At 40.0% G+C, this 26,215-nt stretch overlaps 1 protein-coding gene across 4 annotated transcripts in view; it reads left to right on the forward strand.

The window, feature by feature from the left end:
- Positions 1-25,638, forward strand: part of lrp1aa (low density lipoprotein receptor-related protein 1Aa) — a 307,973-nt gene extending 282,335 nt beyond the window's left edge. For all 4 annotated transcript variants that reach the window (XM_079844459.1, XM_079844460.1, XM_079844461.1 and 1 more), the window contains exons 80-89: positions 2,805-2,981; positions 3,147-3,287; positions 8,486-8,656; positions 9,528-9,689; positions 11,426-11,609; positions 12,475-12,573; positions 15,016-15,086; positions 15,257-15,350; positions 21,242-21,386; positions 24,175-25,638. In XM_079844459.1, coding sequence (XP_079700585.1) covers positions 2,805-2,981; positions 3,147-3,287; positions 8,486-8,656; positions 9,528-9,689; positions 11,426-11,609; positions 12,475-12,573; positions 15,016-15,086; positions 15,257-15,350; positions 21,242-21,386; positions 24,175-24,315 — 1,385 coding nt within the window. In that variant the 3' untranslated portion in view covers positions 24,316-25,638. The remainder of the gene's footprint in view (positions 1-2,804; positions 2,982-3,146; positions 3,288-8,485; positions 8,657-9,527; positions 9,690-11,425; positions 11,610-12,474; positions 12,574-15,015; positions 15,087-15,256; positions 15,351-21,241; positions 21,387-24,174) is intronic.
- The last annotated feature ends 577 nt before the right edge of the window (positions 25,639-26,215 follow it).

Raw genomic sequence — 26,215 nt, forward strand, 5'->3', positions numbered from 1 at the left:
TGATCGTGGTTTCGAGTATCAATGTATCTGCCCTCTTTAGGGAACACAAGAATGCGCAGTAATCTTAGATAACTAAATCCAGATATTTTAATCCAATCCACAAATTGGATTAACCAGTTATCACGATTAGAGACCAGTTATCACGATTAAAAGATCCTGGATCTGTCAAATCATCTCAGATGTGTTAAGCGAGCTACGAAGAACGGACCCCAGTTTTTTGTTGGTCTATGGTGCAGTCGTTTTCAGTTCCTCAAAATAGCCACACGCCAACAATGCTCCTGAACACACCTGGTTTTCAGACCAGACGCCCATGGGGTAAACAGATGGGCTTGAGTGCATTTGCTATTTAAACAACGTGGCGATGGATGTGAAAATGATAACTGTGTCGGGCTGAAACCTGAAAAAAACACTTGTGTCGTGCCTGGCGTCACAGTGCGCCAGGTGTATGATAGGGCCAATTATGTCACATCTCTGTGACATGTACAGTCAAACCAAAAATGATTCAGACACTTGATCATGTTTTGCTAAAGTGTTTTTTCTTGAATTGCTAATGCGACCTTTTACAGCACAGACTGAACAAAATGAAGCACTGCTTGGTCATTGGTTGACCTAAATTGGTATTATCTAATTGTGTACTTAAAGCTGTAGTCTACGATGTTGAAAATCAGTCGAGAAAGCCTGAATTTTTAAAAAACTCATCCCGCCCCTCCACACGCACACCCCTCCCCTCTGTGCGTCACTCCAACAACAACGTCACTCAGTCAAGCAGGAGTAAACATCGGAACAGAGATGTACCATGTGCTTAGTCGCTTCAATCTAATGACCGCGCTAATGACACATCATATGTAAAGTTGACTTTCGACACTTGAACTTAGTTGCTTCATCAACAATTCAATGTCACCATTGTCGTAACAAAATAGCTCAGAGGCACACGTTTGAGTTCACGCCCACGCAAGATTAGCAACACATGCAATGTTCTATCGGCTCGAACAGAAAACCGCTAACGTTAGGACTATTGAAACAGTCAAGCACTTCAAGAAATATAATTACTTTGACCCGTGATAGGCGATGCTAAACGGCTAACATTCCAATGCCGACCGGCAGCATGAACATGTTGTCAGACTGATAAAAAGCTATTTATGTAATACACCACACCATAAAAGTATAAATAAATGCATACCTGCTCAACAAAAAGTCAGCGTCGGTTTTAAGTCCAAGGTTTCTCTGAAGCTTCCTCAAACGGGCAATGGTGGACCCTATATTGATTCGGCTTTGAGTCCGGCGTTCTTCACTTTTTTTTTAAATCTCTGCTCTTTCCTCAATTGACTTTCTCTTTCTTCCAACCTTGATTGTTGGGGCGAGCAGGGGCCGCTTTCTGATGTCTGTTTGTTGGTTTTTCTCCATTGCTGAGTTGACGCTGCCTACTTGCCCGCAAAATTTCATGTCGCAGGAGGGGGCGGGGTGGGGTGCGGTCGGGGGGAAACGTGAGTGGAGCAGGGATTGGATGAGAGCAGTTAACCAATGTAAGCTGTCCGGCCGGACAGCTTACATTGGTCAATTTCTCTGCGGGTGTACACCCAATAGAGTGAATAGATTTTTTTCATTCTTTTTTCTCTTCATATTGTTAGGATTGTACTGTAGAACCATAACCAGCATCTAAACGAGGTTATTAATAATGAACAATCTTTGAAATCGTAGACCATAGCTTTAAATGTAACAGCTGACTGCTGATTGGTTGATTTTAATCCATTACATCCCTTTCTATCAAAGCTATCTGACATTATCAAGATTAATTTGTTCTGACACAGTTTAACTTTGAGTTCTTGTCATATTTTATTACCATTTTCTAAAGTTTGACTGTATGTACATTCACATTAGTGGTGTCCAGTTTGCGAACGAATCATTCTTTTGAAATGATTGAATCCGTTTGCGGCTCAAGTCAGCACAGATCAAGTTACTCAATCAAACTCACTTTCAGATGTGCCTGACAGTCACTCCATCTCGAAATGAGCCAATATCCATAAGAATATGATCCTATTATGCAGGCTTTTACAATTAATTCATTCAATCCAGTTAGTCCAACAGTCCACTGAACTGAGAACAGTCTTTCTCGGGTTTCATAATGGAGCATGTATGTTTGTGTTCACACTTTGCATGTTTTGATTCGATTAATACGAGCTCTGGTGCGATTGCTCTGTTAGTGCGGTGTGAACGCTGCCACCTGGTGCGCACCAAACAAGCGGAGCAAGACCACTGAAAAGATGAGTCTCTGTCCGCTTCCAAACAAATTCTAGAGTGGTTCGAATTAAATATGAACGCATCACGGACCAAAGACATGTAAACGAACCAAAAAAGGACAGAATGCTCACACACATCGGGTTTTTCTCGTCATAGCCGCAAGTTTGCCCATCACAGTTTGGTACAGGCATCAGAACCGTGTCTCCTCGCAGCAGATCTTCATTTGTGTGTGTGACGGAGGGATTCCTGCCTCTGTTTTGACTCCTTTACACATTTTATAAGCTCTTCACAAGTTCTCAGCTGGTCAAAATACGACGACAACAACGAGCGCATTTAGCCCAGCGCACAGCATTGTTTTGGATGATCGGTAACTTCAGTCTCAAAATAGGCAATGCCGGCGGATCAGGTTGTGAACATATCCCAATGCCTTTAGGTTCGGTATCTTTTGGTTCAGTGATAAAAATGCCAGTCTGAAAGCTAATTGGACCAGGACTAAATGCTTAAATGCCAAGCGAACCGAACTACACGTGTGAACTAAGTGTGTTTCTCTCTCCGCACAAACACAGATTTGCACCACCCTTTCAGCATCGACATCTTTGAGGATTTCATATATGGTGTGACCTACCAAAACAACTTTGTCTTCCGCGTCAACAAGTTTGGCAAGAGTTCAGTGGAGCATCTGACCACAGGAATAAACCACGCGACAGATCTGGTCCTGTACCACCCGTACAAACAGCCAGAGAGTAAGTCTGTCAAACAACGGATTCTTACAAATGCAACCAGTCTCACAGCTTATTTTGAGTGGATTTGTTCCTTGATTGATGGATATTATTGGACATATGTATTTAAGGTCAGTTAAATCATTCAAAATAAATGTATCATGTAAACATTGCTGTTTTGAATTTTAGTGACCAACCCATGTGACAGGAAGAAGTGCGAGTGGTTGTGTCTGCTCAGCCCCAGCGGCCCGGTCTGCACGTGTCCCAATGGCAGAGTACTGGACAATGGCACCTGTGTGGAGGTGCCGACCCCGACACTGTCCCCTGTCTGTGAGTACAGTACAGCTGTGGCCTTGCAAAACAATTGAAAGGGGAAATGGATGCAGCAATTTCATGTGGTATTCTTTGAACGGTCACGTCTAATGGCATAGTCAGTGTGAGGCTATGATGCTCTATGACTGGCACAATATGTCTAATCTTTATTTCTATAGCATGTTATACAGTACAGATTGTTTCAAAGCAGCTTCACAGTAATTAACAGGAAAATAACAAAATCAATGGTGCAAAATTAATCAAATATAGGACAAAAGTGTCATTATTCAGCTCAAGTCAGTTCAATGTTGACACAGTCGCAATTCGTAGGCACATTTCAAAGAAACATTCGGAGGCTCCAGCCCCCAGAGGGAAAAAAAGACATTATATGCAATTATCTCCGTTATATTTACAATGTTATCTTATATTTCGCTCTTAACACTAGAAGTCCCAGGGAGCAGACATTTGGCTTTTCTACCTATAAAACCCGCAGGACAGCCGATGGGCTGGAAGGCTTTAGGCTAATATCCTTAATCAGCTGTGAACAGTTGCTTTTGTTATGTAAACAAGGTGGGGCCATGCTGAGCCACTTCAAGGAAACTTGTGTTTCACTTTGCCATCTTAAGCCCTATTCGGACGGGATTAGTTTAACATGGGGAGGTGGGGGTAAAGTAATTATTACCAGAGGTTCTCTGTGATTTTAGTCCCGTCCGAATGTGCCATCTCGGTAATCATTACGGACAATGTCAGTAAAGATTACGGAGACTTTTACCTTCTGTAAAAAGGTCCGGAAAAATGACCTTGGGTAAAACTAATCCCGTTCGAATAGACCCGGTGTAAAAATGTACGGTAAAATTCCATCATTTCCTGTTTAAAAGTAGTTTTGGCGCGTTTTGCAAGCATGGAAGCGCTTGAAGAAGCACTCGGTTTCGTTGTAGGTGGTGGGACCAGTCCCGCCGCTGGCCGCTTTGATGCCCTAAGCGCGATCACTTTATGATGCCCACAGTGGCGGCGTTCGCGAATTTTGCAGCCGCGGGAGGGTCGAGAGAGCATTTTCTTGTGGTGCTCCCCGGAGCACTTGGTGCCCTACGCGCAGCGCGTGATGCGCGTGGTGGTAGCGGCGTCACTGGGTGGGACAACTCTGTGGCAAACCTCCAGTATTTTCCGCATACAATTTAAAGCAACAATAAGATCGAAAGCACTTTTTAGAGGCACAACACTTCTTTTAGCTTTAGGTAAGTGTCTATTAACAATACAATCCAAACAGAATCGTTAGACTGGACCTAAATGTTTATGTTTATATATATATATATATATATATATATATATATATATATATATATATATATATATATATATACACACACACACACACACATATTGTGTGTTTGCTCACGTGAAAACAGGAAGCAACTCACATGACGACAAGGAGGTTACGTTGGTGCGTAAAGCGAGTTACCCCTCCCAATTCTGCTAGTTTTACTGAGATGTCTTATCCCGTGCGAATTGGCCATTAATATTACAGACGTCCTGAGGTAAAATTACTTTACCCCCACCTCCCCATGTTAAACTAATCCCGTCCGAATAGGGCTTTAGGGAGAAATCAACACACATGTTTTTTTTTTTCCTTTGTTGCTGAGATTTATTGATAAAAACAGTACAAAATAAAATTAATTAAAAAAAACAACCATTTGTACACATATTTACAAATAATATTAAAAAGTGAGTGAGTACATTCCAGCAATCACTCACAATCCTGGCACTGCCATGGTATCTCCCGTCTGCATTTACCACATGTGTATCTGTAGCAGTGAACACATCGCTCAATGGCATGATTGTTCTTGCATTGGTGTTTGGTGTTCCGGCTAAGAAGTTTATGCGCAAGTGACAGCGATGTGAAGAAATTGTCCGTGGTAACATTTCTGCCCTTGTCTAGGAATGGTTCCATCAGCCTCATTACTACATTTTCAGACAGTCTCTCTCCACTGGGACGACTAGGGTCCTTGCCAAGATATGGGAGGACATTACAAATGTACTTGGATTTTAGGTCGCAAGCCACCCAAAACTTGATCCCAAACTTGTCAGGTTTAGTTGCAATATACTGCAAGAAACAGCAGCAAGTCTTTGACAGGAAAAGCTGTTCATCAACGCTGATATGTAGACCAGGGTTGTAGGACGTGATGCAATTGGTGACAAATGATCCCCACACACTGGAAATTGCAGCAAACTTATCAGTCTTTGCTCGATCACTCCGGGTGGACCTGTCATCAAAGCGTAGGTGTCGCATGATGTCTTGGAAGCGGTTTCGCGGCATTGTTCCAATGATATGTGGGTTTCCCAGGTTTGCTGACCAGCAGTCACGTAGTGATGGAACCTTGGTAAGCCCCCGGAAGATGACAATTGCAATAAATGCCATTAGTTCAGGGAGGGCCATGAACCAATGAACATGCTCCGTTTCCTGTGCATGTTGAATAGTCCATTCTTGAATGCTATGAAGCATATCAAGAGTGATGAAACACAGGAAGCTCTGAAGGCGACTCGAGATACTTTTCCTGGCCTTAGCCGTTGGCTCTCCATCTGCAGCGTACGCTTTGATTGGGGTGAAAGGGAGACACGTCCCCACCTGTTCTTCACGCCACACTGTGCCATCTTTCGCTGTCTCTGTCAGGTCAGTCATAAATATTCCAAAGAAATATATTAAATTAAAGCTGCTAGCAGCGATGAAAGGGCCCTCGCACATGCACCGCCACCCGGTGGCCTCAGGAAAACAGTGAATAGTGGGCGACATGCATTTAAGCGGGTCAATATAGGAGAAATATGGCAAACTCACTTCAATGTGCCACACTTCCTTCTGCCAGCAGGTCGCGCTTCGACTATAACTGAATATTGCCATGTAGAGTCTTCAGGTCAGGACTATTATCAAACGTGAAGTTTGAGGCAGATCGGACATTGTATACCTGAGTTACAACAACTTCCTGTTTAATGGCGTAAATCACATACAGTAGCACTTATCCACGTGTTGCAAGATTTATTGTGTTACTAGCATGATTGGGATTTCATGGCATATTTAAAAGTGTTTCTGGGAATGAATTATAGTATAAAGCATGCCATTTCCTGTTGCCAGCAGGTGGCGCTATGACTAACTGAATATTGGCATGTAGATGTGCTTAGGTCAGGACTCTTATCAAACATGTGAAGTTTGGGGCAGTTCGGACATTGTATGCCTGACTTACAACAGCTTCCTGTGTCATGGCGAAACATTAGACTTTGTCAGGCCGCCACGGACACGCCCTTCAGGGAAACTTCAAGATCTTCACAATATAACATCACCAAGGCCTTTAGATTAGACTGACCAAATATGATGTTGATCTGATTAAATCTCAATGAGGAGTTAATCACAGCGTAAAACATGCCATTTCCTGTTGCCCACAGGTGGCGCTATGACTGTCTCTGAATATTGGCATGTTGATGTCTTTAGGCAAGGACTCTAATAAAACATGTGAAGTTTGGGGCAGATCAGACATTGTATGTCCGAGTTACAACAATGTCCTGTTTTATGGCGAAACAACTCAATTTCTGAGGCCGCCACGGACACGCCCTTCAGTGAAAACTCAAGATCTTCGCAATTTAACGTTGCAAAGGCCTTTAGATTAGACTGACCAAATATGATGTTGATCTGATTAATAGTCTATTCATAAACACATTCTATCTCTTTAACCAGAACTATTGTTACAATCACAACCCAAAACAAAAACAGCATTCAATATTTGTCCTTCAGTCCCTCCGCTAAAATGAAATGGTAATAAAACATCATTGTCTTAACGAGTGAGTCATTGAATCATTGAGTCAAACAATTAGTTCAAAACAGCTGATTCACTCAGGAACAAAGCCAGTGACTTTAGAACGATTCCTTCAAAACCTCACCCAAAAAGCTCTTAGATTTCATCAAAAATATCTTAATTTGTGTTCCGAAGGTAAACAAAAGTCTTACGGGTTTGGAACGACATGAGAGTGAGTAATTCATGACAGAATTTTCATTCTTGGGTGAACTATCCCTTTAATTCAGTAGTAACAAAACTGAAACTGAGACGTGCAATGGCTCTACTGTTTGGAAATATTTCAAATGTAAGTCGCCTAATAGCCTATTAACTAATTGTTTATTGAATTGTGTAAAATCAATATCACATTGGCAAATGTGCTGATATCTTGAAAAACTTTTGCTGGTGGGATATTGCTTATAAATATTAAAATTAAGAACATATACTGAGACTTTTTTGCACCATATCTTGTTTTTTGGAAGCATTTTATTCATTTTTGCCCCAAACCCCCCTTAATGTCTGACCCTAGTGTGTGTGTGCGCTGCGGGGCTCTTTTTCGAGTGTAAGCGGAGGCCGGTTCTGTTGCAAGGCCCGTTTCAAGAAACGAAACATATCAAAGGCCACTACTGATTGTGGTTCAATAATTGTAAAGTTCATAAAATCCAGTTTTAGCAGCTCTACAGAAGATGATAGTGTCGTTATTCATCTCGAGTGTGTGTAATAAGCAGAGTGTACACACGTTGTGCACCGTCTATAGGCTCATATTACTAACACACCCTTTAAATAACATAAAAAATACTGCGCTATTGACTTTAGACCAGGTTTTTGTTGGTCAATGGCGTGAAAAATGATAACTGTGTCGGGCTGAAACTAGCAAAAAAACTTGCATTGCACCGGGTGCATGATAGGGCCCATTGTCTGTCAATGACAAATCCACTATTTAATATACAGAGGGTGCAAAACTGCCTCCCTATACTATATTGCAGGCTAATACTGAAGAGTTATTCCACCAAAATTATCCAGATTTATTGTAATTTTGCTATATTGTTGCATGTTATTCCAAATAAAGAAGATGTTTTGGAAATGTTTTGGAAAATTATAACTCGTCTTCTGAAACTACTTTTCCACTGACGTTACTCTGTCCACGTGGTTTATTGGATTATGTTAACTTTAATTAAGGGTGTAATTGCTTTTAAAGGCATTGTTTTAGCAAACTAATTTCGTTCTGACTTAATTCTGGTATGTGATGCCCACTTTTCACCATCAAAAGAAATTACTTAAAATTTAGTCCCATTGTACATTTTATTCTGGTCCAGTTTTACTCAATTTAAGGAAATAAAATGCATTGTTGACTTAAAAGAGTTAATTTGTTTGATCTGTTTCTTCATCGTCCCTCAGCTCCGAGTGGCACCTGCAGTCTGCTGTGTCTCAATGGCGGTACTTGTGTCCTGAATGCCAGAAAACAGCCGAAGTGCCGCTGTCAGCCCAACTATGGAGGAGATAGATGTGAGCTAAACCAGTGTAGAGACTACTGCAAGAACGGAGGAACCTGCACCGCATCACCCACAGGTACGAGACCACAAAAACCCCTGTTATGATTTTTGGTATATAATCTTTCATATAGGGTGTAATAGAACTGTTTATGAATGTAAAAGGTCTGCAAAGTTTCAGAGATCAAAGTGCAGAGTTTTTAGTTCCAGTAATTCCAGTCTAATTTCCTGCTGAATCGTATGTAGGTTTGTCACAGATTTTCTCAGTGCCCATCTCTGGTCTTCATTGGCTGCTGTGAACAACGTTTACTTTGCCCTTCAAGCGCTGTAGTTGTAGCTGAGACTGGAAGAGTTTGGTTGGTGTTGATCATGTGGAGAAGACGCTGTTTTCTGCTGCCAAATCAAATCCACTTTGATGAGATTGAGACGGCAAAACTGACGCCATCGTTGCTGTTCGTATCACTGTGTGTCAAGAGCTGAGGAAGATCCGGAGCTGAAATTCAGATATGCTAATGAGCGTTTGGTTTCTGACACGGTCGACCAATCACAACAGACTGGGCCATCTGACCAATCAGAGTAGAGCAGACTCTCGGAAAGGCGGTGTTAAGAGAGGACAAATCCTTGATCAAACCGTTTCAGAGAAAAAAAGCTGATGCTGCAGTGGATATTATGAGAAAATCAAAGTGTTTTTTGACCTTGGATGCATGTAAACCTATTTTAGGAGACAGCAAAACAACATTAGGAACCTTTAAAATAGCATAATAGGGGCACTTAAAATATCTTCTCACATGTGTGATCATACAGTACACCGCATTCTGTAGAGACCTGGAGATATTGCTCACCCATCTCAGGTTAAATTGCATGGCTGGCTCACCACAATATATGATTAAAAGGTATATCATTGTGATATTTTTTAAAAAACAAAACTACCTTGTCTGTCATGTTTTCAGGAGCTCCGACTTGCCGTTGTCTGGCAGGCTTCACAGGACCCAACTGTAACCAGCGCACATGTGAGAACTACTGTAAGAACGGAGGAAACTGCACAGTTAACCGTGGAAACCAGCCCACCTGCAGCTGCGTGGCAGACTTCCTGGGAGACCAGTGCCAATATCGTAAGAACTACAGCCGCAGCGACTGGATGTGGAAATTAAATGAGTTTTCATGAGAAATCGAGATGTGTTTGGGTCACACTTCAGACTATTAATAGTTAGCTAGGTAGTTGTTAAGTTTAGGTATTGGGTAGGATTAAGGGATGTAGAATATGATAATGCAGAATAAGGTAGTACTAATAAACAACCAATATCCTAGTAATATATTTGCTAATAAGCAACTAGTTCATAGTGAGAATTAGACCCTAAACAAAGGTGTTACCCACGTTTGTCTCATATTATACTGCCTCAAAATATTAACTGATCACAAGTGATCAAGCCCTTTACATCTGGCTTTAACGTAAATCTCAAATGCATCTTGTTCATAGTTATTATAGTCAAGTAGCTATTTTAAATTAATTTTGCCATGTTTGACATGATCTGTATTTCAGGTGCTTTCTTCTAAATCTGTCACTGTATACGGCAAACTGAAGATGTTTTTGAAGACTGCGTTTGTTTAGGCTTTTCCAAACATTTCCATTGGACAGATGATTAATTTTAAACACACACACACTTTAAAAAAAAGTCTGTTAAAATGGACCCAATGTACTGGGGATTTTCTGTACACTCTTAAAACTAAAGGTTCTTTATTGGCATTGATGGTTTCATGAAGAACCTTTAACATCCATGGAAACTTTCCATTCCACAGAAGGTTCTTTAAAAATTCTTCACTTGTTACATTTATATAGCGCTTTATTAGGCATTCAAAGCTCTTTACATAGAAGGGGGGAATCTCCTCAACCATCAACAATGTGCAGCATCCACCTGGATGATGCGACGGCAGCCATATTGCGCCAGAATGCCCACCACACACCAGCTGATTGGTGGAGAGATAAAGCCAACCGTATATATATATATATGGGGATGATTAGGAGGCCATGATGGACAGGGGCAGATGGGCAAATGCCGGGGCTACACCCCTACTCTTTATCGAAGGACATCCTGGGATTTTTAATGACCACTGAGAGTCAGAACCTCGGTTTAACGTGACGGTGCTTGTTACAGTATAGTGTCCCCATCACTATACTGGGGTGTTAGGGCCCACACAGACCAGAGGGTGAGCACCCCCTGCTGGCCTCACTAACACCTCTACCAACAGCAACCTAGTTTTCCCAGTTGGTCTCCCATCCAGGTACTGACTAGGCTCAGCCCTGCTTAGCTTCAGTGGGAAACCAGTCTTGAGCTACAGGGTGATATGGCTGCTGGAAGAAAAACATGTTCTTTTAAGAGCTGTTCACTGAAAGGTTCATTGTTCTTCTCTGGCGTCACTGTGAAAACCCCTTTTGGTGTGTATTGGTTTTTCACAGGTGTTTTGCCCCTATTTTGACTCATTGAATTGTGGTTTAGGGTTAAGAGAAATGTCCGTAAACTTAAGGGATAATGTCCTGTCAGAAAATGACCAGTACCTTTTTCATTTTTTTCTACTGGTTTTTGGTGCACTTTATTTTAAGGTGTCCTTGTTATAGTGTAATTACACATTTAGGTACTGAGTAATAGAGTTAGGGTTGTGGGGTTTGGTTTAGGCTTAGTTGCATGGAATAAAGCGTTACTGATTTTATTCTTACAGTGCACATTGGTTAATTGACAGGTGAATACACTGTGGGATCGATGCATTAGTCTGAAGGAGATCCTCAAGTCATAATGAAGAGATTAATATAGTTGAAGTGGGATATTAAACAGTGTTCTCTACCCCTAACTAGGGACGTGTGATGGATTCTGTGATCATGGAGGGACATGCATGCAGTCCAGTGATGGGTCAAGACAATGCCGTTGCCCTCCACGCTTCATTGGAAACAACTGTGAAGTGGACAAATGTCACTATTGCCGTGAGGGCAAGTGTATTCCCACCAACATCTACCAGCCTCATGGAGACGTTACATGCAGGTACACAATCTCAAACTTTAGTATATGTATACAATTAGAACCTCCAAATGTTGGGGCTACATAGCATTAAAACTGGCCCTATACTTTCTTTCAGTTGACTCATTCGACATTTCACTAGAAATACAGTACCTTTTTGTGTGGCCATTCATAAAGCCTTTTATATTCACACCGCCCATGTAATGCATTGCACTTCACTCGTTTTTATATCATTGGACAGATTTGATGCTCAGAAAAACTAGTTACCGCTGGAACAAAATTATTTGCAAATAGTCCCAAAATGATTATTTCCCAGCTACTACTAGACCTAGATTTTTGTTCACTGTTCATTTTATTATGCTTTATAAAAATTACAAAATTGCCCAATGTTCAAGACATGGTTACGGCCTTGATGCACTGTGTATTCTGACACCTTTCTATCAGAACCAGTATTAACTTCTTGAGCAATTTGAGCTACAGTAGTTCTGTTTGATCGGACCACACGGGCCAGCCTTCACTTCCCACGTGCATCAATGAGCCTTGGCCGCCCATGACCCTGTCACCGGTTCACCACTGTTCCTTCTTTGGACCACTTTTGATAGATACTGACCACTACACCCCACAAGAGCTGTAGTTTTGAAGATGCTCTGACCCAGTTGTCAAGCCCTCACAATTTGGTCCTTGTCAAACTCGCTTAAATCCTTACGTTTGCCCATTTTACCTGCTTCCAACACATCAACTTTGAGGACAAAATGTTCACTTGCTGCCTAATATATCCCACCCACTAACAGGTGCCGTGACGAAGAGATAATCAGTGTTATTCATTTCACCTGGTCATAATGTTATGATCACCTGATCGGTGTAATGTGTTGTTCTGTATGTGATGTAGGTGTTCCAGTGGCAAAATCCAGCCAAGCTGTTATACGTGTGAAGGATACTGTGCTAATGGCCAGTGCTCTCTCAGCGCCATAAACCTCCCGCAGTGCAAGTAAGCAGTGTTCCCTTTCAGACGGTCACATTCTGTGTCACGTCGATGTACAGATGTATTGTGATATCCCAATACATCGGTACGTCAATATGACGTCTCCGTTCCCTCCTTCAGGGAGACATTATTTTATATATATATATATATATATATATATATATATATATATATATATATATATATATATATATATATATATATAATATATATATAGAGTGAGAGTCAAATGTGATGATTTCCATTTGCCATGAATTAAGCACTACTTTATGCGTCCACAGGGTTCCCACGCTTTTTGAAAGTTCTTGAATTTCAGACACATGGATTCAAGGCCTGGAAAGTATTTGAAACAAACATAGGTCCTTGAAAGTGCTTGAATTAAACATGAACTTAATTTTGTTAGAGTAGCATGGTGCTATTACAAAAATTGGCCTTCATGCACTGCCAAAGCCAGAACAAAACAGCATTACGGGAGGAAGCTATTTCAATATATTTCTGCTGTTCTATAAGCGCCATCTACTGTCAAAAGCCCTATTCGGACGGTAATTGTTTCTCTTGGGGTCGTAAGGTGTTTTCATAATTTACAGGGGCTAGTCTGTGATTTTATTGCCGTCTGAACCCAGAATGTCAGTGTTTTTCTCTCACCACTCGTGTAAAAATCCCCGGCCGAATGACCTACTGTTTTAGACAAACACCAAGGTCGTGTGGTCATTTAATTGCCGTCTGAATCCACATCTCTGAGTTTTCAAGGATATATCACTTCAAAATGTACTGTTTATATCCTTTTTGGCCACTGCAGGCCACCGTACGGCTGCGCTTTGCTGTAATTTGGATGCATTTTAAAGATCTAGCCTTTTATTACTGAAATGCTGGCAAGTATTTACAAGAGCGATATATTTCATCACTGCTCAAAAAAAAAGAAGAAAAGCATGTAAACATTTGAAATGGGCTGTTATTACGGCAGGAATTATATATATTAAATATAATATATGCAGGTCTTAAAAGCCTTCAAATTGATTTTTAAAAAGGTACATGTACAGGTGATTTAATAAATAATAATTGCCTAACAATTAACATGTCCATATCTTTTCATTTAATTGGAAAATTCATGTATACAACATTATCTCTATATTTTGATGTTTTAATTAAGTAATGATTTATAAAAAAGAAAACTAAAACGAGTGTGAAATAAATGTTAAAAGCAGGAATAAGAGCTGCAAACGGCATCTCTCGTTAGAACTCGCTCGCTCTTGTACATCAGCCTCTTTCCTCATTGGATTTTATAAAATTGGAAATTTTTCCTCATTGGAAATTGTATTTTAGTTGTCAGTATATGCCTTAGCGTTACTGCATTAATGATAGACACAGGTACAGTAGGTATTTGATATATTGGCAGTAACACACCCACCTTGATCATATTTATTGTGCTTATTTAAAATTAAAGGTGCTTTAAAAAGTCCTTGAATCTGGTGTTCATGAAAGTGGGAACCTTGGTCCAAAAATGCCTATTTACACTAAATGCAAATAGCCCGTCTTGTTGGCAGAGACTATTTACACTACCTCCACCCACTAATCACTAAAAAATCCCATCTGTGGGATCTTTGGCGTGGAGAGTAAGCCAGTTGGCATTCGTTTTTGATGTAACCGAGTCTTTTTCCGAATTCATTCTTCTCCCTTTTCCATGCATACATCGGCTCAGAGAGGCATTTATTTTAAACTAAAAATTAAGAAAATATTTGAAAAGTGGAAATCAAGTGCCTAACTGGTATTTAATATTGGTTGGATTGGAAGTGTAGGTGACAAGTAATGTCCCAATAAAGCGGCATCCATTTATGATTTTAATAAACATATACAGTCAAACCAAAAATAATTCAGACACCAGATATATACTTTTTTCTAGTGTGTGCAGGACACTATACCCAGAAATTCTTCACACAATAAAATTGATAAAAATTTGGGAGCAAAATGTTTTGATGAAGTGTTTTTTCTTTAATTGCTAATGCGACCTTTTACACCACAGACTGAAGAAAATGAAGCACTGCTTGGTCATTGCTTGACCTAAATTGGTATTATCTAATTGTGTACTTGAATTTAACAGCTGATTGGTTGATTGCAATCCATTACATCCCTTTCTATCAACGTTATCTGACATTGTCAAGATGAATTTGAGTTCTTGTCATATTTTATTACCATTTTCATATAGCGAATAAACTGTGATAATGTGAGAAAATGCTGAAGAAGTCTGAATAAATTTTGGTTTGACTGTACACTGAAAATGTTACTGTATACTGTTTTTTAATGTACTACAATACAATAAGGTGCAAATAGTATTTGACACTATTAAGCATTAATAGCATCTAACAACCATGTACACTTAGTACAAAGTAAATTCTGCTATTTGCAAATACATATAACAATGTAAATGTTCAATTTCTCTGCCTCATGTAGGTGTTCTCTTGGATGGGAGGGTCATCGCTGTGAGAATCCTGCCCCCAATGGAAATAATGAATCCAGTGGCCGTAAGTCCATTTTTTAATTCGACAGCTAGTACTTGTGTTAGGCCAATAGGTAGCAATACTGGTGAGGGTTTTATTAAATATTTCGATTTTTGATGTTTGTGTAATTTAAAATTCCCCCAAATCTCGATAATACTTAATATTAATAACATAATAATGTGTATTTCTTTTAGGAACAGCTTCAATAGTTATTCCATTGATTTTACTGATACTGCTGGTGTTGCTGATTGGAGGAGCAGTATTATGGTACAGAAAGCGAATGAGAGGGTGAGTATATTATAGCGAACTGCTTTTTCAAAAGATTTTCACCTCTCTAAAGTGTCATACTGTTTAGAATTTGAAATATAAGAAACTTCCCATCCCAAAAACACCTCTTTTCTCTCCTTCTTTCTTGGTAAACCGCATCTGCTCTTTTCCGTAGGCTTGGCAAATCCCACTCCAAACGACCGCGGTAACGGTCTTTGTCCATTATGTCTTTATTTTGTCTCTCTGCCATTCTGTCCATCTTTCTTGCTGGTTTGGAGAATTGTGGTGTTCTTGTTGTCTTCATGGTCTCACCCGATCTCTTTCTGTCAAACCACCTGACTAAACCTCGCAAGTGGTTTGTCCCTTGTTCAGAGGAGAAGGTGGTAATCTGTTACCGAGAATAAAGAAATAGATAAATTGTGTTAGACTGTGAGAACCAATCGTACTGTTTTCAACAGTCATAACCGTCCCGCTGTGATACAGTACAGTATGTTTCTCTAAGATTGGTTCTCTGCATTAGTCGAAACAGATCTGTTGAACATGTGCCATGTTCAAAACCCAGTGTTTATCAAGATAACGTGGGCGTTAAATGAGAAAATATCTTATCACAGCTTTGCATTTTAATATTTTTTACTAGGGCTGGGCAGTAAGACCCTAATCTTATGTCGTAATTGTTTTTGCTTAAAGGATTAGTTCACTTAAAAATGAAAATGTTGTGATATTTGACTCACCCCCATCTCATCCAAGGTGTTTGTGTCTTTCTTTCTTCGGTCGAAAAGAAATTAAGTTTTTTAAGGATAACATACATTTTTTCTCCACATAATGGTCTTCAATGGCAACCAAAATGTTGAAGGTCCAAATCAATGCAGTTTCAAAGGAAGGGCTTCAGAGGCTCTGCACGATCCCAGCCGAGGAATAGGGTCTTATCTAGCCAAACCATCTGTCATTTTCAAAGAAAATGTAAAATGTATATACTTTTTAACCTAAATTGTTCATCTTGCGCTGCTTACGCGCACACAAAATATATTCCAGCATTGCAAACTTTTATCGCAGCCTGTTCATTTTCAACATAAAATAATCAACCTAACATATAAAAAGTTACACAGCTCAGTTTAAATAGTCGAGTAGTAGAACTACAATTTGTGCCATTCAGCGTGAGAAGGGTTTTGTTGAAATGAGCTTTCTCCGCTGTGGTGTTTCCAAGCACATTTTTGCACATTAGAAGAGGATAATTTTTTTCCATCAATATTGGGACGTGAGAGAAGTACAAAGACTATAAATAAATAATGGTTTAGCATCGAAATATATTGCGTATATGGAAACATTTGGATTCGAATGAGAAATTTAGGCTACGTGAGCCCAACGCTGGTTACTTTCAGTTTCTCATTAAATTATTTCGTTTTGGTTTTATAGTTATATCCTACTTATATTTTTTAATTCTTGATCTGTTCTGAATGCCGTTAAATTCAAAGGATTTGTTGTGGAGTGAGGGGAACTAAAGTAACCTATAGTTATGTTTGTAGTGTTTATAATGTTTGTAGTACATTATAAAATGTTGCTTTATTTACCGGTATTAATTCTGAATGCAATCAAATGCGACTTACACGTGATTTACCAGTTTTTTCTCTCTCAAACACACACATATATATCCATCCATCCATCATCTTCCACTTATCCGGGGCTGGTTCGCGGGGGCAACAGTCTAAGCAGAGATTTCCCTCTCCCTAGCAACTTCCTCCAGCTCTTCCGGGGGAACCCCAAAGCGTTCCCTGGCCAGCCGGGAGACATAATCCCTCCAGCTAGGTCTTCCCCGGGGTCTCCTCCTGGTGGGACGTGCCGGAACACCTCCCTGGGAAGGCGTCTAGGAGGCATCCGAAATAGATGCCCGAGCCACCTCAGCTGGCTCCTCTCGATGTGGAGGAGCAACGGCTCTACTCTGAGCTCCTCCCGAGTCATCCGTCCATCCTCCCGAGTCCATCCGTCCATCCTCCTGAGTCGATATCTCTAAGGGAGTGCCCAGCCACCCTGCGGAGAAAGCTCATTTCGGCCGCCGGTATCCGGGATATGGTCCTTTCGGTCATGACCCACAGCTCATGACCATAGGTGAGAGTAGGAACGTAGATCGACGGGTAAATCGAGAGCTTCGCCTTACAGCTCAGCTCCTTCTTTACCACGACAGACCGGTACATCGACTGCATTACTGCAGAAGCTGCACCGATCCGTCTGTCAATCTCCCGTTCCATCCTTCCCTCACTCGTGAACAAGACCCCAAGATACCTGAACTCCCCACTTGAGGCAGGAACTCTCCACCAACCTGAAGTGGGCAATCCACCCTTTTCCGACTGAGAACCATGGCCTCGGACTTGGAGGTGCTGATTCTCATCCCAGCCGCTTCACACTCGGCTGCAAACTGTCCCAGTGCACGCTGAAGGTCCTGGTCTGAGGAGGCCAACACGACAACATCATCGGCAAAAAGCAGCGACGAAATGAACCGGTGACAAAGGGCAGCCCTGCCGGAGTCCAACATGCACCGGGAACAAGTCTGACTTTATGCCGGCAATGCGGACCAAGCTCCCAGAGCACCCTCCACAGGACGCCACGAGGAACACAATCGAATGCCTTCTCCAAATCCACAAAACGCATGTGGATTGGTTGGGCAAACTCCCATGAACCCTCCAGCACCCTGGAAAGGGTATAGAGCTGGTCCAGTGTTCCACGACTGGGACGAAAACCATACTGTTTCTCCTGAATCCGAGGTTCCACTATCGGCCGAATTCTCCTCTCCAGTTCCCTGTAGTTGGAACACACTCTCCGATCTTCCTTGAAAAGAGAGCATGAGCATACATTTCTGAGCATAATTATATATATATATATATATATATATATATATATATATATATATATATATATATATATATATATATATATATATATTTTATATATATATATATATATATATATATATATATATTAGTGCTGGGCAAATTAACACTTTAACACAGGCGATTCATTTTTTCAGCTTAACGCATTAAAAATATTTAACGCAAATAACGCAGCATCCGTTTTTATATCCATTTTTGCCTAGCGTTACATGATCACGCTCCTATTCATGTAAATGCTTCCAAGTGCGACAAGACACAAGAGAACGCGCTGTATGTCAATGTCCTGTCTGTGTGTGTGTGTGTGCGTGTGTGTGTGTGTGTGTGTGTGTGTGTCAGTGTCCTGTCTGTGTGGCTGCGTCTCATGTCAGCTAATTGAGGGACACTCTGACACACGCACAGACAGAATCGCGTCAGTCTCCTGCTCACATCGAGTTCTCTTTTGCTCTTGAACAAACAATAACAACAACACAGAGAGTCTTAAATTAGTTAAATAACATCTTAAATGAACTTAAAGAGTTGTGAGGAAATAAGATGTGCGGGACAGCGCATCAGATCCGCGTCATGTTTGTCAGCGGCCGTTCTTAAAGTGACAGTAGCACTGATGATGCCTGTCATTAATGTTCATCAAAGAACAACGGGAACAGAGAAAATTGTAGCTTTAAATGATGATTAATCTATATTTCATTTATTATGTATGCAGTTAAGAGAGGTGTTTGATAACTATTACATTTCTGTATATGTCTAACAGGGAAGGCTACAGGTAAAAATAACATTTATTATAAAGGGTTGATGTAAAGATTGTTTTAAGTTAACTTAAATTAAAAGTAGTTTTTTTTAAAGCTTAATAAATGTTGAGATTGGTAGCTTTCAGTTATACTGTAATGTAACGTCATTAATGTTTCATAGTGACATTAGTATCAGTGATACTGGCCTTCATTCATAAAAACATGACAATACAACACATATTTAAAATATGCTGTCTAAAATACAGAAAAAAATGCGATTAATTAGTTAATTTATTTAATCGATTCCCAGCACTAATATATATATATATATATATATATATATATATATATATATATATATATATATATATATATATATATATATATATATACAGATAGCTATATTTGTAGTGTATTTTGAAGCATGCTGCAAACGATTAATTGGTTAAAATCAAATATTTAAAATATAAAGCTATCAAATTAGTGCATAATCCACTTTGCTTTGCGAACGCATCAAGGATCAAAAGCAGATGTGTGGAAAAGTGATGAGCTGAATTTTTGCGCCATCTAGTGGTTTAATGGAGAATACAGTCAAATGGCCCATTGTATATAAGTATTCTTATGCTTGGCTTGACTTGTTTGAATGTAAATGGTTGTAGGCCTATATATGGGTCGCGACAACAAAAAACAAAAAAAACAGGGTCGCTCTTAAAAAAGTTTGAAAACCACCTAGCTAGACGTAGGCGGAAGTACCGCCCCAAGCGAACATGCAAGGACTAATACAAATTGCTCTTTACTAAAAAACACTCCATCTTTAACTTCAAAATCGTCCGACATCGTTGTTTGACATTTTTTTTGCTAAAGGACGTTTGTATTAGTCCGCTTTGTAAACACGGCGTGGTACATCTGTCTACGTCTAGTGTGATCTTTCTGACGTGATTGCTGGCGAGTCGCAGAGCAGCGCAAGATGTACAATTTAGGTTAAAAAGTATATACATTTTTATTTTTATTTTCGAAAATGACAGATGGTTTGTCTAGATAAGACCCTATTCCTCGTCTGGGATCGTGCAGAGCCTCTGAAGCCTTTGAATTGATTTGATCTGGACCTTCAACATTTTGGTTGCCGTTGAAGTCTATGATGTGGAGAAAAATCCTGGAATGTTTTCCTCCAAAAACGTAATTTCTTTTCCACTGAAGAAAGAAAGACATGAACATCTCGGATGAGATGGGAGTGAGTAAAATATCACTCACATTTTCATTTTGAAGTGAACTAAACCTTTAAAATGCTAAGGGGGGAAAGCACGGTTTATAATTTTTTTTATTTTAACATTTAATTTACATAACCTTGGTTATTAAACAACGTGGTAATGCCTAAATGCCTTATTGTATAATGCAGTGAATTTATTATTCACACTTAACACTCACACATCTACTTTTCAGTTGAATAATTTCTCATTTTATTGCAACTTGATGGATGCAAATTAATAGATCTGATTACTCATATATATTATTCATACATAACAAATGAGCCATGCCAGATGGTTTAGCTGGCACTATTGAGCTGAATAATGACACTATAGTGTCCTCTGTAGAGTCTTTTTATAGTTAAATAGAAATTGTAATTATCACTGAAATGACTGATTTCTGATTGAAGAATTTTGCGACATTGATGCTGTTTTTCCTGTTTATCACTGTAAAGCAGCTTTCAAGTAATCTGTATTGTATCAAACGTTATATAAATGCACTTGGCTTGACAGTGTATAACACTTTAGTTTCAAAGAAAAAAAAATATTTGACTAAATTCTTATTGAAAGAACCTCATTCAAAGTTGTTTTGAATTAGATATATATCGATAAACACACACATCTGTTGAATTTCATTGAACTATATCAGTCCAGCAAGTTGATATAGTTAACCCGCTTTGCATTGTATGTAACAAAAACAAATGAAAATGTATTTACTGCTGTATATAAGGTATAGAGCAGACTCTATCTCTAGCGGCTGACTCCATTGCATGCTATACACTGTCATACAGCCCAACCCTTTTTTATAGATACATTATACTTATACCTTAAAAAATAATAATAATTCACTGTGCTGCTTGACTTAAAATGTGATCACAAGCAAAAAAGATCAAAATTGTACAGATAAACAGTTAATGTTGGTAAGCGCTGGGTTTATGATGGTGTTGTAGGTTGTTAGTGGCATCCCTCTGTGTTGTGACCGTATTTCTGCTTTGTACAGTGTAATACTGACCTCACAGCCTCATTTTCTGTGACTTAAACTGTATATTGTATATCTGCAGAGCCAAAGGCTTTCAACATCAGAGAATGACAAATGGCGCAATGAATGTTGAGATCGGGAACCCAGCCTATAAAATATATGAAGGAGAGCAAGATGACGACGTTGGAGAACTGCTGGATGCTGACTTCACACTGGATCCCGACAAAGTAAGATTTTCATGCTTTATTGCACCGCTCTATTAAAGTAATTTTGTCTTGTTATCCGGTTCAAATATCAAAACATTCTTAAATCAAGATGTACTTGAGAAGCAAAATGACTTAAGAAAGATATTAATTCATAAAGAAATAAATATCTGCCAGTGGAGTCAGAAAAAAAAATATATATATATATTTTGCAGTGCATGAGCAAATAAAAAGTTCTGTCTTGGAACTGTAGATGGCACAGACTGATAGGTCCTTAAAGGTGCACTATGTAACTTTTCCGTCCGCTAGAGGTCGCCTATTCAAAACAAAGGCGTAGCTTGATGGCGCCAGGTTTGAGCGCAGAATCTTGGGACATGAAGAAACAGGATATGAAGCAGAGCGGGACCGAGGGTGTGGGTGCGTCAGACAGAGTTATGACACCCACAGAGATGAGAATGTTATGTATGGAATTATCTAACTCTGGGGAATACGGTGAATAAGCTAAATTCCTAAAAATTTGGCGTGTTTAAATTCATCTTTGTATCAATGTCACAGAATGTGACGTTTTCTTGTACTATAGTACGGTGATGACTCATCAGTGTCTCATAATTATTCATGAGTCTGCGTGTCCTTATCCTATGAGAAGAGGCCTCGCTTAATTATTCATGAGACTGCGTGTCCTTATCCTATGAGAAGACGACTCACTTAATTATTCATGAGTCTGTCTGTCCTTATCCTATGAGAAGATGCCTCGCTTAACACAGCAGCACGAGTTGATTGACAGGCGCTTCAAAGAGTGAGATCGCATTCAGTAAGAGAGATGCATTAATGGATCAAAAACGAGTGTTTGTTTTTGTTTTGTAAGAGTTTCTGTCGCATAAGCTCTCTTCAGTAGATCCTGAGTCTTCGAAACAAACGCGATTCATCCACACTGTGAGTGTAACCGCTCTTTACGGCCCATTAACCGATCAAAGGCTCATAAAACTGTGTAGTCAGTCTCCACTCCACAGCTTAACCACGCCCACTTTTATAGCATTTTTCAAAACTGTGGTGAGAACTGACGGCTGCTGAAACAGGGGGTTTCATGACCCTTTAAGTTCACTGTCCAATGGGCTTTGTGTCAGGAGCACTTAAGAATGCCTTAAAATGCTGTCTATGTAGGTAGCTCATAGACGTACATCCTGTAGCAGATCTAGGCAGGTGGAGCTGGGGGAGGTGGAGGGTTTCAGAGCACTAGCCTACAGCGAACACTAAACCAGACTATTTACATTTTGAGCAAGCACTCTCATTGGCTGCAGACTGAGCACTAGTGTTGTCAAAAGTACTGACCGCGATACCAAGTCGGTACTGAAATGTAAAAAATGTGATGCTTTGAGCGGAATCGTAAACACCTCCTTGGCCATTGTGCTCACGCGCTCATCAAATATGTCTGTGATTGGCTACAATGACCAGGGCTTCAAAAACATGTTGTAAATATACACTCACCTAAAGAATTATTAGGAACACCATACTAATACTGTGTTTGACCCCCTTTCGCCTTCAGAACTGCCTTAATTCTACGTGGCATTGATTCAACAAGGTGCTGAAAGCATTCTTTAGAAATGTTGGCCCATATTGATAGGATAGCATCTTGCAGTTGATGGAGATTTGTTGGATGCACATCCAGGGCACAAAGCTCCCGTTCCACCACATCCCAAAGATGCTCTATTGGGTTGAGATCTGGTGACTGTGGGGGCCATTTTAATACAGTCAACTCATTGTCATGTTCAAGAAACCAATTTGAAATGATTCGAGCTTTGTGACATGGTGCATTATCCTGCTGGAAGTGGCCATCAGAGGATGGGTACATGGTGGTCATAAAGGGATAGACATGGTCAGAAACAATGCTCAGGTAGGCCGTGGCATTTAAACGATGCCAAGAAAACATCCCCCACACCATTACAGAACCACCACCAGCCTGCACAGTGGTAACAAGGCATGATGGATCCATGTTCTCATTCTGTTTACGCCAAATTCTGACTCTACCATCTGAATGTCTCAACAGAAATCGAGACTCATCAGACCAGGCAACATTTTTCCAGTCTTCAACTGTCCAATTTTGGTGAGCTCGTGCAAATTGTAGCCTCTTTTTCCTATTTGTAGTGGAGATGAGTGGTACCTGGTGGGGTCTTCTGCTGTTGTAGCCCATCCGCCTCAAGGTTGTGCGTGTTGTGGCTTCACAAATGCTTTGCTGCATACCTCTGTTGTAACGAGTGGTTATTTCAGTCAAAGTTGCTCTTCTATCAGCTTGAATCAGTCGGCCCATTCTCCTCTGACCTCTAGCATCAACAAGGCATTTTCGCCCACAGGACTGCCGCATACTGGATATTTTTCCCTTTTCACACCATTCTTTGTAAACCCTAGAAATGGTTGTGCGTGAAAATCCCAGTAACTGAGCAGATTGTGAAATATTCAGACCAGCCCGTCTGGCACCAACAACCATTTCGAGCTTTCAAAACACTTTCAAACGCTCCCGAGCGTTGATCATTGTAGCCAATCACAGACACATCCGATGAGCGCATGAGCACAATGGCCAGTAAGAGGCGTTTATGATTCCAGCTCAATAGCGCTCAAAGTGTCACATTTTTTAAATTTCAGTACCAACTTGGTATCGCGGTCTGTGCTTTTGACAACACTACTGAGCACATGCCAATCAGATTTTGCCACGTGGCAATAATGTGACTGTAAAGTACCTGAGCCTGCGCCCTCTAGAGTTTCATGACTGAGCTAGATATGTATAATCCCATATATTTCCAACTTGTGTCTTTTGTAGCCGACCAACTTCACGAATCCCGTGTATGCTACTCTGTACATGGGAGCGCACAACAGCCGCAATTCCCTGGCCAGCACAGATGAGAAGAAGGAGCTGCTGTCACGGGGCGACGAGGAGCCGCTGGTGGACCCGCTGGCTTAGACCGGTCATCAGTCTGGTCCATACATGGAAAATACCATTTGCCTTTTTGAGAAAAAGAAAAAGAAGAAGAAGAAAAAAAACATGAAGAAAATCAATGATTAAGTGTTAACACTGTATAAAATGTACAAAAATGAAGGACTACTTTTGTATGTGATTGCAGTATTATATTTTGTTCTTTTACAATTCTTCTGGTCACAACAAAACATCACAGGAACAAGATACATTTTCTAAAAAAAAAAAGAAAAGACGCAGTTTTTGGTTTCAATTTTTAGGTCACCTCCCTTTTACCTTAATAGCCACTACCTCTGTGCAATATGGAGTCAAAAAGAAAAAGAGATTGGAACAATGACATTTTTTTATTTTTGTATGAGATGTATAGAGAAAAATGTTGTTCCATCGGTAATGCCAACTGTTTGTTGTATGTTTGACTGTGTGGAGAGGCCAACTTTGACATGGAACCAGTGTTTGCTTTAAACTTACTACAATATCAAGCAGATGTTATCAACTTTATGTGCCAGTTTTACTACTCCCATTGTAGGTTCATAATTATAATTATTTATAAGGATAATCTCGTGCACAGATCCAAACCATTGCAATATTAGCTACTTGTGCTTATGACAAACTTTTACAGAACCGATTTTTTAAGTGAGAATGTCAGTGTTGTAGATTTGGACACACTCGACGGAAATGTTTCTCATGATCTTTTGATGGAACGGCTTCTGCTTAACTGCTTGAAATTAGTTTTATAGACAACAATAAAGTGTGCCTATGTATGAATCTCTTTTACGAACTAAACATCTTTGTTCAAACGTTAAAAAAATTAAACGAGATGGGTGAGTTGGAACACGGATAGTGAAGGAAAAGCAGCGCACGTGGAATCTGCACAACATAAAAGATTTAACTTTTTTTGGTCACTATATAATTGACACATTTTAGATTGATAGTAAAGAATGAGTAGGTGTGTGTCCTAACTTTTGACTGGTAGGCTACTGTATTTATTTTCAGATGAATGAAGTGTGGGTCACTGAAAGAGAAAGCTGCTTACGAGTAAATCCCAAAACAATCGAAGGCACGAAGGTTTGTGCGTTGGTTGTTGTGACGCGTATTTTGAGCACCTTTAAACTTAAAGAGGGTTTATGACAGAAGAAAGTGAATTTTTACATTTGTTTATAGCCTACTTGTTTTTAGAGTTCTAATCTTGACACACTTTCATCTCATCTTTTGTAATCTGCCTCTGAAATATACCATCTATCATGTTGCTTATACTTTTAAAATGTATGCCTTTTTTCTCAGTAAATCCATATTTTCCTGCTCAGCTGTTGCTGACATGCTGCTTTTGTCAGAATACTTATCAGCCATATTGTAAAACATCTTCCAAAAATACAACAGCAAAGTGTAATGCCAGATCTTCTTAAGCTGATCTCGTGTTGAGAGAAACGCATGGAAAGTTGAAGTTTTATTATATTTTTTTCTGGTCTGCTTTCAGCTCAGGACAGTAAAATGACGGTGCATGTTCCTGCGACCATCAGCGTTGTCGTTTCCTGACTCGTTTTCCTCCAAAGTAATTTATCACATGACATTTACAAGATGCGTGATTGTATCCAGAACTCAGTGCCTGAGAGAAAGCCTGGCAGGTGGCGTATTTTGAGAAGAGATGAAAGTAAAATGTTATTTTAGATTTATTTGGTAGATATGGGAGCTGTATGAATGGAAATGGCCAACTGGGGCTATTGTCAATATGGACGCCGAGTGAAAGACAGACCCATTTATTCACATTCATTTATACTCAGTTGACACTCACTAGTACTTTATAATGTCACAGGTGTTCTTTTGTTTTCCATGTCCATGGCCTTGCAAGATTTCGCTGCTTTGGTGGATCGAGTTAAGGTTAATCAGCTGC

The sequence above is a fragment of the Gobio gobio genome, assembly GCF_949357685.1.
Source record: "Gobio gobio genome assembly, chromosome: 19".
Taxonomy (NCBI): domain Eukaryota; kingdom Metazoa; phylum Chordata; class Actinopteri; order Cypriniformes; family Gobionidae; genus Gobio; species Gobio gobio.